Below are 18,756 nucleotides of genomic sequence, written 5' to 3' on the forward strand. Positions count from 1 at the left end.
CTGTTGCCCAGGAGCTGTGCGGTTTGCGACCTGGGACCCCACCCCAGTCGAGTGTGTTGTCGTAGACACGAGCCGGAAGCCCACGCCTCTCGTGCAGGACCCGGGCTGCATGGTGCCCGATGTGCTGTTCTGGCCGGGAGCCACAGACTGGAGGCCAATGACTTGGCATGCTTGGAGTCCCGTTTGTACGTCCGCCAGAACCCCTTGTCCTCATATCTGGGGGAGGCATGGGCCTTTGCTGGCAGGAATGGTTAGAGGATTTCGAAAATTTCATGAAAGGGTCTCATGGGACTGAGGAAGATCAGCAACTGATTGCACTGTGCAATCTAATTGGGAAAGATGTTGGTCAGATCATAAAAAAAAAAACTTTCAGCTGATGCTGCGTCGTCCTACGTGAATGCGCGCGACTCTCTAAATCGAAAATGTCTTCACAAAAGAAATATTGATTATGAAAAATACACATTCAATCTAGCATCTCAAGAGAAAGATGAACCTATGAGCACATTCATCACACGCCTCAGACGTTTGGCTTGTTACTGTGAATTTGACTTTCACGACCGAATATGCCCTTCGCCTGCGAATCATAGGAGGATGCCAGTCTTTACGTAGACTTCTATTGAAAAAAAGCTACTCTTGATGAAATTGAAGAAATGACGCGGGTACATGATCAGGTAGATGAAAATGCAAAGTGAATGGAAGCGGCAAAAAACGAGAACAGGCATTTAGGCTCCAATCTCGCAACAATAATAGGTATTCCCCTGCAAAACAACGATCGAGACCCAAAGTGCAGTCACATCACACAAGCGGTCATCGTCGTAGTCACAGTCGGACTGACAAACGACAGGAGCACCAACTTATGCTATCGTTGTGGATATGATTTCCCTCACAGAGATGTGCCCTGCAGTAGGCCAAAGATGTAGGAAGTGTGGCCGGGACAATTACTTTGAAAACGCTTGCAGGGCACCTCGCAAAGACACTCACAGAGATACTTACAGACATTCCAGACAATCCACTGTTCGACATCATGCCATGGCTGTGAGAGACCGCAGAGATTCTTCTACTTGCTCTTCAAGGTCCAGCCACCAGTCTGATGGCACATACAACTCACATCGATCACAATCTCGTGAGTCGAGGTTGCGGTCCCCAGTATCGCAAGACCGTAATGAATAGGTCTGCCTGGCGCAGATCCTGAAAGACTGAAGAAATACCCACAACCACATATTCAAATGGACACTCACATGGCCACGTTCATATTGGCTAGTGGGGCATCTCAACTATAGGTCTGTTGCAGAATATAATCAAATGGACTCACAGCCACGCCTGTATTAAGCTGTTGTGCAGGAATATACACATGGATGTCAAAGGAACCTCTTCCGTGTTTAGGACAATTTCAGACTAATCTCACACACAAGGACAGAACTATTCCCACCAGCATTTATGTCATTGACGGTCCTGAAGCAGATTGTCTTCTCAGTTTGCCTACGGCGGAACGATTGGGACTAGTAGAAATACTATATCAGTTGATGAAGAACCTGATATAGTTCATAAATTTCCAAAAACTAGCGACTGCATATACATGAACCAGTGTCACCCATCACAGAAAATGTCCATTTCCCCTTCAACGGTCGGTGAAAGAGGAACTGCTGGATCCGCTTAGGGCAGACATTGAGAGATCATCAGGACCCACTTCCTGGGTCTCTCCTGTGATCGTAGTACCAAAAAAAGGGCTTGCCTGGCAAAGTGAGTTTCTTTGTGGATATGAGAGCACCCAACACCTCCATAGAGAGAGAGAGAGAGAGAGAGAGAGAGAGAGAGAGAGAGAGACAGACAGACACCCGGGACCTCAGCGACATGATTGCGTCACTCAATGGGGCGAAAATATTCTCCAAATTAGATATCAACAAGGGTTATCACCAGCTGGAACTTCATGAAAAAAGGAGATACATTACCACAGGCGACTCACCAAGGCCTGCTCAGATACAAAAGGCTCAGTTTTAGGGTCTCATCTGCCACTGAGATCTTTCAAGAGGCCATCAGGAAAGTAAATCATATTTCCAATGCTCTAAACTACAGTGATGACATTATCGTATATAGAGCAACGATGCAAGAATACGACAAGACGCTAGACAGAGTTTGTCATGCCCTACTGGAGGCTAACCTCACATTAAATAAAGACAAGTGTGAATTCCACAAATCTACATAAAAATTCTTCGGATACATTTTTTCCGGTGCAGGCATGAGACCGGATCCAGAAAAGATCGCAGCCTTAAATGATACTTCCAAACCAAGAGACGCTGGAGATGTGCGCTCTTTTCTAGGCATGGCAAGCTACTGTGCACGTTACATTAAAGATTACTCCACCATCAGTTATCTGCTGAGAAAGTGGACAAACAGGGCCATCCATTCCAATAGACCACGAGATGTGATCGAGCTTTCCATGCGATCAAAGCTTCAGTGGAGGCAGCCAACGACCTCGCTTACTTCAATCCTCGGCGAAAAACTGAAATCACTGTGGATGAGAGTCCTGTGGGACTTGCAGCCCTATTAGCTCAATATGACAGGGAAGGAGATCAACAATACATCATAGCCTATGCAAGTCGGAGTCTCACGGACACAGAGAGAGCATACTCTCAGCCCAAAAAGGAAAGCTTAGCAGTAGTCTGGGCCTGCAAACCTTTCCACATCTTCATTTATAGAAAACACTTTACGCTTATCACGGATAACCAGGCCCTGTTAACTATTTTTGGAAATCCCAGAGCCAAAATGCGACCCAGAATAGAGCGGTGGGGCATGCGCCTTCAAGAATATACATATACCATTGTCCACAAACCGGAAAAGCTGCAAATCCAGCTGACTATATGTCGAGGAATCCTAAAGCAATGTCCAAATCAAATCCATCACTAGCGGAAGATTACATTCATTTTGTAGTGGCCCAAGCCAAACCACCTGCAGTCCCTCTGAAGGCCATTCTGGATGCCACCAATGAGGATGTCCTGATTCCGCGGAATTTCTTAGGCCCCAGCGGGCGCAGAAAAGATGTCAGAAGTGGGCGGTGAGGGGGGGGGGGGGGGTAAGTGTTACATTGTGCGCATACTAAAAGACTAGGGTTTGAAATCTTTCTTGTGACGGGGTAGGGCTTAAATTTACTTTTTACATAATCTGTAGGAAACTCTGTCAAAGTTCAAGTTTATAAGTGCCGGTTTAGAAATCCATGGGCAAACTAACCTTGAACTGATAATTGGGTTTGTCGGATATTCACAAACTACTTGGATATTTAAACTTTACAAGCATGTTTAAACAACTTCTGAATAGTGTAACCCATGATGGTTTCTCAGGATTTCATAGAATACGAACAGAGATCTGATAAGTGCGGGGATCATACTTTTCCAAGCGGATGCCTACCCATTAGTTCTTTGTTAATAGAGCAAATTGTGTTTATCATGCTAGCCAGTGCAGGCATACAAGACCCAGCAAATAAAAACAATCAGCTAGACCGAAAGCACTCTGCCATCTAACGGTTTTAGGAGAATAGAGCAGCTTGCAAAACAAGAGTGATTGTTGGCATCTTAATTCACCAATGCTGTTGTGGGTCCCTAAAAGATTAAATGACTTTAGCATTGGGCAAGCATCGACGAACAGTAAACGCTCATTGGTTGTGGAGCATTGCCTTTTCATTTTTGAGGGGATCCCTCAAATTGAAGACACTATTTAGCAGACTCAATGACAATTCCTCAGAATAACCCGGTGACTAGAGCAAAACCCCACAGGCCCCCAAGAAATTGGTTATAGTTACGCATTACCAAACAATCAAACAATGCGTTAAGAAAATACAATGAAAATCGCCGATTCAAATTACAAAAGTGAAAAATTTGAGAACAAAAGCTCAAATTGGGACAAAGCAGGGCTTTATAACTTGGAGATTGCTCCCAAGTATTACAATTCAAACTTAGGGGCATATTTATGACTTTAGTGGAGCAGGGCAGAGAAGAAAGTCAGAGGGACAAGGCAGGATTGCGCCATATTTATAATAGAAGCATTCCTTTCCTTTTCTCTTGCACCATTTTGGCAGCCTAGTGCTTATGCAGGCACACAATATTGTTTTTATGGCAAAGAGGGCTGATGAGGAACGTGTTGGGGATTTAGTAAGGTCAATGGTTCGTTCCTTTGAGGGTGGATCGAGATAGTCACTTGGGGGTAGTACCCAGGTGATAAACAGGGAGTTTTGGACAAAGACGGGTTCAACGTGGCGTTCTGCAAGGGGCGGTTAGCTCTTGGAATCACAACAAAGACTACAGGTACAATCTGGGGAGAGTAAGATACGTGGTATAACCGATTGGCGGAATGCAAGGCGGATGGGCTATTACATCTAAAGTGCTATCGAAAACCGATTCGGGGTAATGTCGCACAGAAGGTAAACAACTTAGCAGTGGGGAGTAAACATTTGTTTTAGAAGGATGGATTATGATTTTGGGTTTGAGAAAAAAAAACAAAGATTGTGTTATTTACAGTCATTTGAAAAAAAAATGTGGGGCTGACATGTGCATTCTTAATAATTGTAGATACCCCCGAGGAAGGTCGAACACGAGACCCAAATGCATTGGGTGAAGATACGTAACGGACTGATGAGGTTGTCTTTACGTGCCTATTAATAAGCCCGGATGGGCAATCCAAGAGTCATTAACAAGTGTGAAAATATGGAACTTTGTTTTCTGTGACGTGACGGACAAAAAAAATAAAAAATGAACAAAGTATTGATAAAATGGATGAAATTGGTTTACGAGTGAGTATGTTATAAAAATTCAACACAAATGTGCATAAAGCTGTGCAACTACTTTAGTGACGCGTAAGCTATGAGTCACAATCCCCTTTGACACGTTCTAAAAGTGGCATTTTCAAATCCGCCATTTAGAAACCAGCTTCATTAAAAGAGGTATTTTTACAAGGCAAATTCAAGGACCCCAACTCACTATCTTTTCCCCTTTGAAATATACACTTGTAAGAGGTTACACACAGCTCCAATGATAAGCTATGGGAGAGACAGTCCTTGCAAAAGTGAAAAGCAAAATTAGCAAAATTTCACTATAATGGAATATAAAAGACACCAGCACATGTACTACCTTTCACAAACACTGCGCCCTACCCTTCAGACTACTTTGGGGGTGCCTGACATGTAGAAAGATTGAAGACTTGGGTTTGTCCAGTGGATGCACTTGCCAGGTCGACATGGCAGCTTAAAACTGAAGTGGCAGGTCGGAGACCTGGTGGCATGGCTACTCATGTGGGTGGCACAATCAGTGCTGCAGGCCCACTAGTAGCATTTGATTTACGGGCCCTGGGCTTAATTAGTGTTTACTAGGGACTTACCAGTAAATCAAATATGCCAATTAGGGGTAACCAATAATAGCCACAATTTACACAGGGAACACTTTAGTAGTGGTAAAGAGTGCAGAGTTCTAAAACCAGCAAAAACAAAATTCAACACACATTCAAAACACAGTAGGTCAGAAGCAAAAAAGACAGGGAAATCTGCCAAAAATGCCAGGTCTTACACAATGTTTTAGGGAGAGAGCACAAGCTCCTTAGCAGTGCATAGTCTTCTAGCCAACAAAATCGATTTCAGTAAAAGTGGAAATGTTTGGGCGAACACCACCCAATGGTGTTCGCTCTAACATTCAATTTGTGATTTTGATCCTAAGGTGCATCTTTGAGTGCATTATCTAGATTGAATTGAGAAATGAGATTGTCCTTGAGTTAGGAAAGTTCTACTCCACATGAAGCCCATCCAGTAATGCATTGTTGACACTCTTAACAGGTGGATAAAGCACAGTCATGTAGAGATGGGCTAAGGATGTTTGGTCCATTGCTTGCAGACACAGGAACATTTGTAACACATTGTTGAGCAGAACAAACTAAAATACTGGGGGTGCAAATTTGATGGTCACTTGTGTCCAGCGTGGAAAATCCAGAAGAGTTTTTCGATGAAGAACTTGATTTGAGGTCAGTGGAAGGACGTTTTTACAACTGTTAGTCTGAAGGCTAAAAGTTAGAATTCCAGATTATTCCAAAGCATATCACAGCGCACGCTATTGGTAGTGGAGTATCAACTTTGATGGACCACTAGTTCCATGTGCATCATTGATCTGCAGAGGAATAATTGGTCTTGCTATAGCTTCAGCTGGTTTATTGGTATCCATCCAAAGATGGCAGAGATACACGAGCAGAATGTAGAGAAACTGACACCTAAATGAGGTTGGTGGTTCAGCAGCATCAGAGTGGTTCCCTTTACAGTAGCATACAAGTTTTAAGGATTTAAATCCTTAGAGATAATGAGAGGTGCATGCTGAAAATAAATTTGACATTTACATAGCCCTGGTACACACCACAGTGGTTTGGATGATGAGATCTAGAAATAAAGATGTAATTAAGGTGATCAGATTGTTTAAGAAGAAGGCTGAGAGAGCCAGTCTCAGTGTAAGGTGTTCAACAGTATTGCTGTGTATTTTAGGGCACACAGGTTGGTGGTCTAGGATTTGCTAATCTATGGAAGTGATTTGATCCAATTAAAGAAGCTGTCTTGGTAGGCCGGGAATTCTTTATACATTCTTAAATCCCCTTTTTCCACAGTTTCAAATGGGACTGTTTATGGCGATTTTATACGCGTTAAAATTACCTTCAGCGAAAATGTTAGTTAGAAATATATTTTTTTTTAAATGTCAGTCTTGAAGGAAAAAGGGAAAAACTAAAAAAATTCCCAAATTTAGAACAAGAATATAAATTCTGAATTAACAAAGAGGATTGGACACGTTGAGGCTGTTTGGAGGGCTGCTGAACATACCGTGAATTAAAGAGATTTGCACAAAGTACCCGAGCATATGTGTGCCTTCGTTTTTTGGCAAACTGTTTGGATTATCTCCCCCATTTAAAACTCAAATTGCTAGGAATGTCCCCACAACCCAATACTGGTATTCACTCACCTGCAGTCAGTGCAAGGATGATGAATCCTCTCCGGTCCATTTTAAAAGCCCTGCAATTAAATAATCACAATTAATAAAGATAACTAGAAACAGGAAATCTTGAAATCAACACAACTACTTCCTACATAAGCCCATATTTATTGTCGTCACTCACATACCTAATTTGTAAATTAGGAACCACTCTTACAGCATTAAAAGAACTTCAAACTTGAATACTGAAATCGCTTTCATCTGTTCTACAGGTTAGCCCTCTGGATGTCCCGCACATAGGAAACATTAACTGGCACCATTATTCAGATGGCATGCTACCTGTAAAATTTAAAAAAAACTTTGAGGGGAAGAGACAAGGTAGTAATGGCAACCAAGGGTTCAGTAACCTAGCACACAGCTGCCCCACTTATCTCCCTCATTCAACCAAGCCACTTTTCTAATGCAACCTGCTTGTTATGTTATGTTAATTTTTGTCTTTTATAGCGCACGGCTACTCAGAAAGAGTGTCCCGGCGCTTTATTGACAACCTGAAAAAGACAAACACAACCCCAAAAAAAGATGGAAACTGTTAAAAGAGGGGAGTCTAAAGGGCAAAGAGCCAAGTTTTCAGGCCCTTCCTGAAAGCCAGCAGGCTCGGGGTGCTACGCAATGCGAGAGGCATAGTGCTCCAGAGCTGTGGGGCCCGCAGCCTAAAGGAGCGCCCTCCAGTACGGGCCTTCTTCACACGAGGAACCAGAGCAAAAAACATCGATTCTGATCTCAGAGATCGTGCCGGATGGTGGAAAGCGAGCCTCCTTTGCAAATACTTCGCCCCAGATGCGTGGAGAGCCTTATGGGCCAGAGTCAGAGCCTTAAAAACTATCCGCTTCCGGATAGGCAGCCAATGAAGGGACTGCAAAAGGCCGGCGGCTCTGGCTCGCCTATGAAGGCCAAATATGGCTCGCGCGGCCGTATTCTGGACCACCTGTAGCCGTTGCAGGAGGTACTCTGGCAAGCCAAGGCAGAGGACGTCGGCATAGTCCAATCTAGACCCAATTAAGGCCTGTACCGTCGTCCTCCTGTGCTCCTCAGAGAGCAGAGGAAGAAACTTCCGAAGCGTCCTGAGGAGGGCAAAGCAGGTGCCAGTGAGGGCAATGATCTGAGATCTTAAAGTCAGACCATTGTCCATCCTGATTCCCAGGTTCTTAGCCGACTGAGACGAGCGAGCTGGAGGAGACATATCAGCGGGCCACATATTCCTGCCAGTCTGGATCAGATTGACAACCGAAGAAGAGTACCTCCGATTTATCTGAGTTGCACATGAGGCTGTTCAGCTGGAACCATTCAAAAACAGCCCCAAGGCACTCACGGATCCTCTCTCCATCAAAATCCTCTCCTTTCCTGCAGGTAAAAAGGAGCTGGTATCATCGGCATAGGATACAATCTGGGCCCTAAAGGATTCAGCCAGTGGCGCCAGAGGGATCATAAAGATGTTAAATAGAGTCGGGCTCAGCACCGAGCCCTGCGGGACTCCGACTCCCTAAGGTGGCATCTCAGCCGAGCTGGATGAGGCCCAGACCGTTTGTTGACGGCCCGCTAGAAACGATCTAAACCAGCTAAGCACCGTCCCCCTCAGACCGATCTCATGGAGTCTGACGAGCAGACCCTCGTGGGGGACGGTGTCAAAGGCCGCCGACAGGTCAAGCATTACCAGCATGGCTCTGCCGCCCGAATCCAGTGTCTCCTTGATGGCTTCAGAGACCTCCAGTAACGCTGTCTCAGTACTAAGATTAGGCCGGAACCCGGATTGAGTGGAGTGACGCAGATCGTGCGATTCCAAGAAATCCGATAGCACACTGTGCACATGCTTCTCCAAGATTTTGGCCAACGCAGGGAGGAGAGAAATGGGCCTATAATTGGCCAACACCTCGGGATCGAGACCAGGCTTCTTAATGAGGGGGATGACCATTGCCTGCTTCCAAGCCGAAGGGACCACCCCCCGGTTCAGGGAGAGATTCAGGAGGGGATTCGCTAGCGGGTTAACCACTGCCGCCATCCTCACCAAAAATTTGGCCGGGCATGGGTCTAGTGGCGAGCCCGATTTATGGTTAGCCATGAGTGTCAATGATGAAGGAGCTGAAATAGGCGGAAAGTCTGACAAGACTTGCCCTGAAGGAGCCGATAGAACTGGCTCAACATCGGAGCAAGGGGTAATTAGAACCTGCCCTGGTGGAAAGGAGTCCTGAATCAGCTTTATCTTTGTAGTGAAGAAGTTGGCGAGATCAGAAACCCACAGCTCAGAGGGGGCGGTCTGGATCGAATTCGACCGCCGAGCCGTAAATTCCCTGACGATCGTGAAAATCTCCATACAGGAAATTTTCTTGCTTGTATCCTGAGAGCCATTCGTTTATTAACCTTTTGATCGAAGGACAGTATCCATCTTTAGGTCGAGCGACCTATCTCAATGCGCATGTGCATTGAGCGGGAGCGAGATTATATAGGGGCTTAAATAAGCTTTACCTAGACTGGCGATTTGATGCTGTGCCCGTGCGCTTTTAGGTCAATGCGCTTCGTGCACATCATCAAATCGCCAGTCAATCACCAGCAGCACTCCTCCCACACCTTTGAAGTAAAGCTTAGCTTCACTTCAAAGGCCCCTGCTGCTTCACACCGCCCCTCCCCTGGCCGCCGTGTCGCATTTCTCCTCCCCCCTCCCCTTCTCTGCCTTCCCTCCGTCTTGTTTTTTTTTTACCCGCTCCGTAGTAGGACATTTTTCCAGTGTTTACATTTTTTAATCACTGCTTCATATGAACATTCACGCGACCGCAGAAAACAAGCTACCAGATTGTCCATTTCACAATTCTCCTGCGGTGCCTTTAAGATTCATTTTCCTTTCTCTCGGTGCATGCTGCTAGGGATACTTAAACCTGCCAAGGCAAGCCTGTACCTTTAAATATCTCTTACTCGCACTCCCCTCCTCTCCCCTACTTGCCGCTTCTCCCTGCGCACAGAGCTATTTCCTGAAAGCTGCTTTCATCTGAATATGCATGCAATTATTAATGTATTCAATGTGTGCGCAGAATACTACAGGGTTGCAAATCATCGGGCATAAACATCAAACCAGGTCACCTAAAAGCAAATGCGTTCAGCGCGCTATTTGAAGAGCACCCACTGACGAAAGAACCCACATAAGGCTTTTCGTGTTGTTCCTTTAAACTCGGCTGTTACAAATTAAATAAATTATTTAACAATTAATTTAACAAAAAAAATAAGCCATTGTTATTTGTAATATTAATACATCTCAGTCACGTAAATAAAAAACATGTTGCATTACAAATGCTATAGGTGTCACATTTGCGAAAGTTATAACTATTGGCATTGTAAATGACAGAGCTATTAATTTAGCTATTTTAACAAACACATAAATAAATAAAAAATTAATTTATAAGACCAATAGCTCAAACTTTCCTAATGCGAGACCTATTGCATTTCCAATGCTTGTTTCTCCAGGTGATTATTGTATATAGAACCCCAATACAGACAACGATAAAGCAGATCATTGTGAAGACGAGATTTAATGAAGGCAAAAAGTGACAAATATATCTTGTGAGGGGACACCAATAGAAAATATGAGTTAGCTAAAGTTGTGGCCGTAACAGATTATCTCGAGGGGTTACTACTGTAACTGCTGTCATAGGGGAGGAGTCTTCATTCTGGCATCTAGCTGATGCAGGTGAACAGTGACAAGAGCAATACGGCGACCACCTGTCATTGGCGGCCTCGCGCCACAGAATTTGTGGCAGAGGGAGGGCACTGAAGCCCTGCTAACAGACCCAATTGGATGCCATGGAACTTAAACGGTCTAACCGCATGAGGGCCCTGTGAAATGACAGACATGTTCGTCTGATGTGAATGTAAACACCGGCAGAAATAAAAGAATCCAGGACTATTTCCTTCAAATGCCATGGCCCACGTCTTGGAAGGAAAAAAAAAATGAGAGGAACCCATGAACAAAGCAGAATTCACCTCACCAGTGGCTCCCGGGGGTGAACTACTAGAAGAAACTACATCTAGTCTTCAGCACTCAGTCATGACAAAAGCATAGTTGCTCCATTAAATCAAGCCGTTCTGGGCAGTAACCGGGTGAGACAGTGATCATGGAAGTCAAAAGTTGGCTTTCAGGACATCGTCATCAGCTATTCCCAGATTGTAACCCAATAGATTTGGTAAGAAAGAGGGCCTTCTTATGCATCAAGAACAAGCTGAACTGGATTGTGACATTGGGTCACTTTATAAAAAATTAAAATAAAAGTATAAAAAAAGGAAAATTAGAATAGTGGTTGAAACTCATTTATGGTCTGGCTTGACAGCGCTTCATTTCACAGACCATTATGTGGGCATAATGAGAGGGGGCTTTAGCTCTGCCCACATATTGGCGACCCGGAATACAGGTTTCGATTTGGCAGAAGTTGTTCACAGCCACAAAAAATGGGCTTGCCCTCCAGGTGATCATTTCGTTTGTTTATCTATCTAGCTGGCTGAACTTGAGCTTGCAGGGGTGCACGCATGACATGGTCATGGTGTAAAAGTGTCTTAAATAAATAGATAATGTATGGCGTTTACCCTTCTCTGGCATCAGCAGAGATGGGAAGAGGTCAGTCATTAACCTACATGGATCTTTAGGTCTGGCTTGACAGTGCAACTAAAGCCTGGCCTTTTAACCCATACCAATATTATTCTACAGTTTAGCTTCCTCACAAATACATAATTCCCAGGCTATTTACTCATAAGACTTCACATTTGCATACAGCATTCCTTAAGTCAGACCTATTGACATTGCCGATGCTGGTTTGTTGATGGATAGCCGTTTCGTTACCAGCTCTGGAGGCGGAACATTACTGGTTTCTTTTTGTACTTGATGTGGTCTGTTTATTCTCCCATCACATTCAGGGTGTTTTTTCCGACGGTGGGTTCATAGAGAGCAGAAACACGAGGCATGCTCTGGATGACCATGTATCAAACTTCAGTCATTGGTATTTGCCCCATCGATTGCGTCCTTAACCTATAACACAATTGCCTATGTGCACAGACCATTTGTTTGATCTTACGAGAGTGCCGTTGTTCAAAAATAAAAAAAAGTCGTGTTTTAAGGAGAATTTTACTTGTGTAGCTTTAATGTGGATCTTTCAATCGGTAAACTATATTGTTGCAAAGTCTTTTCAGTGTTGTACATAGAAAAACACATTTAAAAAGTAGGTTTAATGGATAATCGACTTCAAAACCCTCTTTCCGAATTATAATTGAGGCGGAATGTTCAATGGGTGAGCAAGCATAAGCTCATTGATTTTGAAGGCCTATATTAAAACATTTTTTTAATTAAAAAAAATTATGTATTTATGTGTTATTAAATGCCTCCGCTAGGCCCTCAGAAATATCCAGTTCCCCAGTGACTGCAACAGAACTCTGCGATTTTGTACCAGTCATGTGGTCTATCTAGAGCACATTAAATGTTTTTTTTTGCCTTTCTAATGAATTGGTACAGCATTGTTACATTTTTAAATGTTGGCACTTTCTTCTTTAAATCCTTCTTTGGTCATCCCCTTAAGTTATCAACAACTTTTCCTTTTTGCTACTAAATCTACCCACTACTAAAGGGACATTTGTACACTGTCCCTTCATGTGTTGGCTATTGGTTCATGGTGTTCCTTCAGTCATTAGTATGAAGAATTGGTCCGACAGGCCTAGGCAGTCCTTGTTCCTTTACTCATTGCTGTGTGGAAGACATCGTTAAACTCAGCTTAAGACTTTCTTTATTGGATATCAATTTCCTCTTGGAAGGAATCAAGCAGTAGGCGCCACCTAATAAACAAATACAAGTTACTAAATTCGGCAAATAAATTCTCAGTGAAAGACCCATGGTGTGGTTTAGGAAAGTGAGCATTTGCTTTTCTACTCTATACTTATTCTGAATAAAGACTAGCGTGACCACCTCACTCCAGGTCATTACAATCACTGCACCAAATCGGACACTTTCACCTACAAAACATTGTTTTCAGATGTCTTAGGTCAATGAAAGCAAGACATGACATTACCCTCTGCTCGCCCTTGTCTACCTTCCATTCGTCATTAATGATGTATTTCTGCGTCACAAGATAAGAAAAAAAAAAACACATACACGAAGAATGCTGTGCATATTCTTATCCCACAAGGCAGCATCCTATAAGGGTACACTCACCCAAGATTCCTTACAGCTGAGCTTTTCTGCCAGCTAGGGTTTGCTTTGTTAGACCTCATTAGTGATGAATGGGACGAGGACATGGGGGGGGGGGGGGATCTGGGGTAAGGTCATTACTAAATCGATAATCTTCATTAGTCTTTCTCCTATTATCCTCGACCCATTCATCAGGCTCCTCCAATCAACCAGGCCTTCTATTTGTGTAGACCTGGGATTTCAAGAGGAATGCTGGGCATATTTAGCCTTACAGGGGGATATACTAGCATTCTTATTGTTTTTTTCCTGTCTTGTGAGGTAGAAATACCTCCTTAGTGATGAATGAGACAAGGTTAAATCGACCAGTAGTAATGTAGATTACCAGTAAGTAATATGACACTGTTAGAATTGGCTATTTCTGGTAGGCTAAGGCTGACGCCAAAGCCAGGCAGAAACCACCATTCTAGTCAGGGCGTCACACGCCAAGATAACCCCTGCTCACCCCCTTGGTAGCTTGGCATGAGCAGTAAGGCTAAATTCGGAGGCAATGTGTAAAGCATTTGCGCCAGTGCACGTCTGCCCTTTGTACTCACCGAGCTGCTCTCTGGGGACTCCGCTTCTCTGCTCGGGCGGCCGGCAGGGCTCTCTATCTCCGGGGCTCCCTCCCCTACATGGGAGCCCCGCAACACACTGGCGCTGGTTTGCTGACGGCCCCGGGGCTCTCCCTCACTCCTGGGACCCCCGGGCCACAGGCATTCGCCGTCTTTTCCTCCTCTTTCCCGGTGGCGGCGGGCAGCCAATCGGGGTGCGGCGGGACCTCCTTCCAAAACTGGAAGTCCCGCCCGCGTCAGGCACCGTAGTGCCTGGCTTCCTGTTTTTGTGGCACGAGGGCCGCGGCGGTGAGAACTCGGGGCACAAATGAGGGGTGGATACCCTCGAGGTCCAAACTAAAACATAGAAGTGAGGTGGGCACTCGCTAAATAAGTAAATAAACGGGCAAAGTCGCAGGGTAGGCACCTGCCAAACCTCACGCAAAAAGCGTGACAGCGACACGCTCGGATTTCAGCAAAAAGCGCTCTCAAGCTCTATGGGACAAAATAAAGCGCTTCCATCGCGCTGGGGGCACTGCCAGCACCTTCAATTCAGAGGGGGACCCCACATCAATCTTAGGCAGGTAGACGGGGAAAGAAGAAAATCAAATGCGGGGAGGGTACCTGCCCAATAGGTTTAGAGGAAGAGGCCTTGGAGAGGTCCTTAGTATTTGCGTAAGAATACCTGAACCCAAGCAAATTACGTCACAGAGACATATTTATTCACATTTATCAAAATTATTTTTTTTATATATTTGAGATTCCTGTGTATTCTCGATAAATAGGCATAATTCATAAGATTGATCTATACCATAATAAATAAACACAATGACATAAATAAACAGTGGTTCGAATTCCGCTCTAACATATCATCCACACTCATACAGTAATCATTCACACATCATACAACACCAAGCGATGATGGTTTTAGGTAACATTGGGACCGATGGTCAGGTGTCCGGGTTGGTTCAGTGAGTTCCTGGATGGGAACAAACGCCAACGCGCGTTTCGGTGTGTGGCTCCGTCCGGGGCTACACCTTCATCAGGGCACAGTGGGAAGAAGGAAGGAAGAGGAACCACAAACAGGCAAAGATTCTGTTAATCACAGGTAGTGGGCACTCGCTAAATAGGTAAATAAACGGGCAAAGTCGCAGGGTAGGCACCTGCCAAACCTCGCGCAAAATGCGTGATGGTGACACGCTCGGATTTCAGCAAAAAGCGCTCTCAAGCGCTATGGGACAAAATAAAGCGCTTCCATCGTGCTGGGGGCACTTCCAGCACCCACAGGCCCCTAGAAATGACCCCTATAGCAAGAAGGGTCCACAGAAGTTCTTCAGGGGATGCAGAAAGTCCTTCCAGGCACTTTAGGCTATAACAAGCCTTGGCAAAAGCAAGAGAAAGTTCCCAGAAGTCTGCAGCAGGGGACCACAGGCAAAGGTCTCCAGGGAAAGTCCATCAGGTGTCCAGGGGCTGGGCAGGGCCCAGGGATTCCCCTGGGCCCAAGCAGCAGCAGGCCCCTGGCAGATTCAAGTCCAAAAACAAGAACATTTTGGAAGGGGACACAGCCCCTTCTTATACAGAAAAAAGTCTTTGAAGTCTTTGTGCAGGCAGTGTGAGAACCAGCTAGAACTGGTTATAGGGAAGTCCTGTCAGTATCAGGGACAAAGGTGACAGTCGCCCAGCGGGGAGGTGGAGCCAGCATTGTGGCAGGCAGGCACAGCCTCATTCACACTCAGGTGCTATCTCCACCCACTTCCTTGGCAGCAGATGCTGCCTTTCATCCACGGGCTGACTCAGACAACCTCCTGGGGGCTCTGCAGCCCCTGTCACCCTCAAACCAGACAGTCAATCCACAAGCAGGCCCAGGCTCACCAGCCAATCACGTGCCAGGCACAAATATGCCAACTTCTAAAAGTGGCACTTCTAGACTAGACACAATCATGCTGCATACACCATTACGCAGCATTCAATCTCAGGAGTTCGCACATATCAAACTCGACCCTGCACTCCCCACACATCAGGAACTACCATGGGCACACATATTCCCCATTCATTCCTATGGGAGGGCAGGTCACTCACCATACATACACAGAGAGCGCACACACACTTTACACTGTACCACAGTGAAAAAGTGCGCAGAGGCCTAAAATCACCAACACCAGGTCACAGAAACAGGCTAGGATAAAGCAAAAAGTTTCAGGGTGAACCTGCCAAAAGGGCCATGTCCAACACAACCCCCTTCCAGCCAAAACGCAGGGTAGACCAATCACTCCACTGATGGGCTTCCTTGCTTTGGGCGACAAAACACGGACATGGGCCCGCAAGGCAGGGACATCTTCCAGTTTTTCGCCACTCTGAACCTACATGGTTTCCTACAAACAAGAACTCTCTGACCCAACTAGGATACCCCACTGGTACACAATAGTCATCCACAGCCAGGACCAGGCCCTAGGCCATCCAAATATCACAGGTCCTGCCCAAACCACAGAGTGGGGGGCAGTAACCCCGGGCACACAACAGCCATTCTCCACTCTCCCTCTCAGTGTAGCTACAACTACCACTGTTACAACAACCCAGGGACCACACCCTCAGGCTGACCAGAGGTCACGGGCAAGAATGCCCCACCCTACTTCTGAGTTTCCGCACCCTCACAGGGAAGCACTCACCAGAACACAACTCTCCTACCAGATCAGGACCTCACTCCATCACTGGTCTATCACCTGGAAACTATTTCACTTCTGAGGTACAAAGCACACAGCACAGTCCCTCTTCAAGCAGGTGGGGGGACACAGCACGCAGCAAAGCCCCCTTTCCTCTACCTTAGTGGAAACAACAAACTGCAGGTGAGCCCCAGATCACACAGCAAGGGCAGCCCCCTCAGTCTCTTCAGTTGATCTACTTTGGCAGAGATTCCTTCTTGACCTAGAAGTTTCCTAATCTCCCAACCTAGAATCTAAACCTTCAGGTTGCACCGGGGTCAGAAGTACACCGTCCCTTTGCACCCCTTCCAGAGTTCTGCACCCTCCACTTAGGAGCGGTACTACCAAACACCAGGACCGCCGGAGTTCTGGTTACAGACACGCCCCGTCTTCTAGACACAGGAAGATCCTCCTCAAATGACCTGTAAGTACAGCCTAGGCCCCTGACCTGGCGCTCCCGGGGGAACCCTCCAGGCCCAGAGACAGGGTTTCGGGCCAACGTGGGACACACCGTCCCACACTCACTCTGCCTCCACTGAGATAGGGCGTGAGCCCCTACACCCCTACCATCCTAATGGGATCTAGCTGGGCTACACATGAACCTCTTCACCTACACAGGATCATCAGATACACAAGCCACTACTTTTAGAATCACTCCCTAATATCTCACCCCGTCAGACATCCACCTTGTCCAGTGCCTCTGCAGGACCTCCTGCACACCACCAGAGATACACCTCCTGTGCAAGCTCCTTTTATCACAAAAAAAACAAAAACCTCACACCAACGTCTCCAGTTCAACACACCACTCATCCACACACTCCCCCTCCAGACTGGTGAGAGTTCCTCACTGCCTCTGACTCTCAACCTGTACCCCTCTTACTGAGCACCAGGCACCATACTCTGGGCTTCACGCACTGGACACATTTAAGCTGCCACCACTGGATCCTACCATACTGGGGAATCCAGACACACACACTACACTCAGGGGATAACCACCCTCCCAAGCAAGCCATTTCTCCTCTACACTCCCTCTCTTCCATCTACCCACACAGGAACAGGAATAGGGATTGGACACTGGACCCAGCAAGGGATTCCTAATCTATGGAAACCTCCCCCTCTACTGGCGTTCCGCCCTGTCACTTTCTCTCATCTGCCACTAAACATAAAGCGCAGGAACACAATTTGAAAATGACACTCGAGGAAAAACAAAATCACAACAATAATCCCAAACATATCTGAAAAATGCAGAGTTATGTAATGTAGCCAGCTGTCGCTGTGGCACTGCGCAAACACAAGTCCAAATCCACACCGCTGACCAACAATGTTAGAACTGGCTATTTCTGGTAGGCTAAGGCTGACGCCAAAGCCAGGCAGAAACCACCATTCTAGTCAGGGCAAAGGAGTCACACGCCAAGATAACCCCTGCTCACCCCCTTGGTAGCTTAGCTTTGCACGAGCAGTAAGGCTAAACTCGGAGGCAATGTGTAAAGCATTTGCGCCAGCGCACGACAGCAACAACATCCTAGGCACACCACAAAAGGAACTCCACACAAGGTTATATTAAAATAACTTTTGTATTGTCAAAACACATCAGATAGAAATCACACATGTACATTGTGCCAACTGGCACGGCAATATTCATAAGAGATTATTTACAAGACAGGGCCACATGGGTCACTGTCAGAATCAACACATTTAGAAACAGTACTTTGTAGATCATAGAAAATAAGATTTAAAACAAAATAACAGTTATAAATCACATCCAGTAAATACTGGGAACAGGTAAGTACCACCTACGCAACCCTAACCACCTTAGGACAATGTCACGCAGGGAACCAGGACCTCACTAGGACCACCTGTATTAGAAAGAACAACCACCTAAGCATAAAATACATTTAGGGGTATAAACAAGAACACATTACCCATGATGCATGAAACACATACAGAGGAGTAGCAAAGGAAAACACATGATGCCTAAAAACAATCAGAGGTGTACGGACAACCACCTAAGTATCACACAGCGTTTAGGGGTCTAGAAAAGGACACATTACCCATGATGCATGAATATACATTCAGAGGAGTAGTAAAGGGAAACACATGATGCATAAACCTACTCATTCAGTGGTGTTAAGAACAACGCACATGATGCAATAAAAATACATTCAGAGGTACCAGAACAATACAATAGCGCCAAAATCACATGATGTCTAAAAACATTCAGAGGTGCAGGAATAACACATGATGCAAGAGAACACATTCAGAGGTGCAATAACCATACAATTGCGCAAAACTTACATAAGCCACCACCTGTG

General features: G+C 45.5%; 1 protein-coding gene across 3 annotated transcripts in view; it reads right to left on the reverse strand.

Annotated features, from left to right (window-relative positions):
- Nucleotides 1-18,756, reverse strand: part of LOC144770642 (zonadhesin-like) — a 96,259-nt gene that overhangs the window by 42,040 nt on the left and 35,463 nt on the right. For 2 of the 3 annotated variants that reach the window (XM_078655338.1, XM_078655339.1), the window contains one exon: nucleotides 6,975-7,024. In XM_078655338.1, the coding sequence (XP_078511464.1) occupies nucleotides 6,975-7,014 (40 nt within the window). In that variant the 5' untranslated portion in view covers nucleotides 7,015-7,024. Of the gene's footprint in view, nucleotides 1-6,974; nucleotides 7,025-7,132; nucleotides 7,152-18,756 lie in introns of those variants that run through there. The other variant, XM_078655340.1, reaches the window with a different exon arrangement.

The sequence above is a fragment of the Lissotriton helveticus genome, chromosome 7 (assembly GCF_964261635.1).
Source record: "Lissotriton helveticus chromosome 7, aLisHel1.1, whole genome shotgun sequence".
NCBI lineage: Eukaryota > Metazoa > Chordata > Amphibia > Caudata > Salamandridae > Lissotriton > Lissotriton helveticus.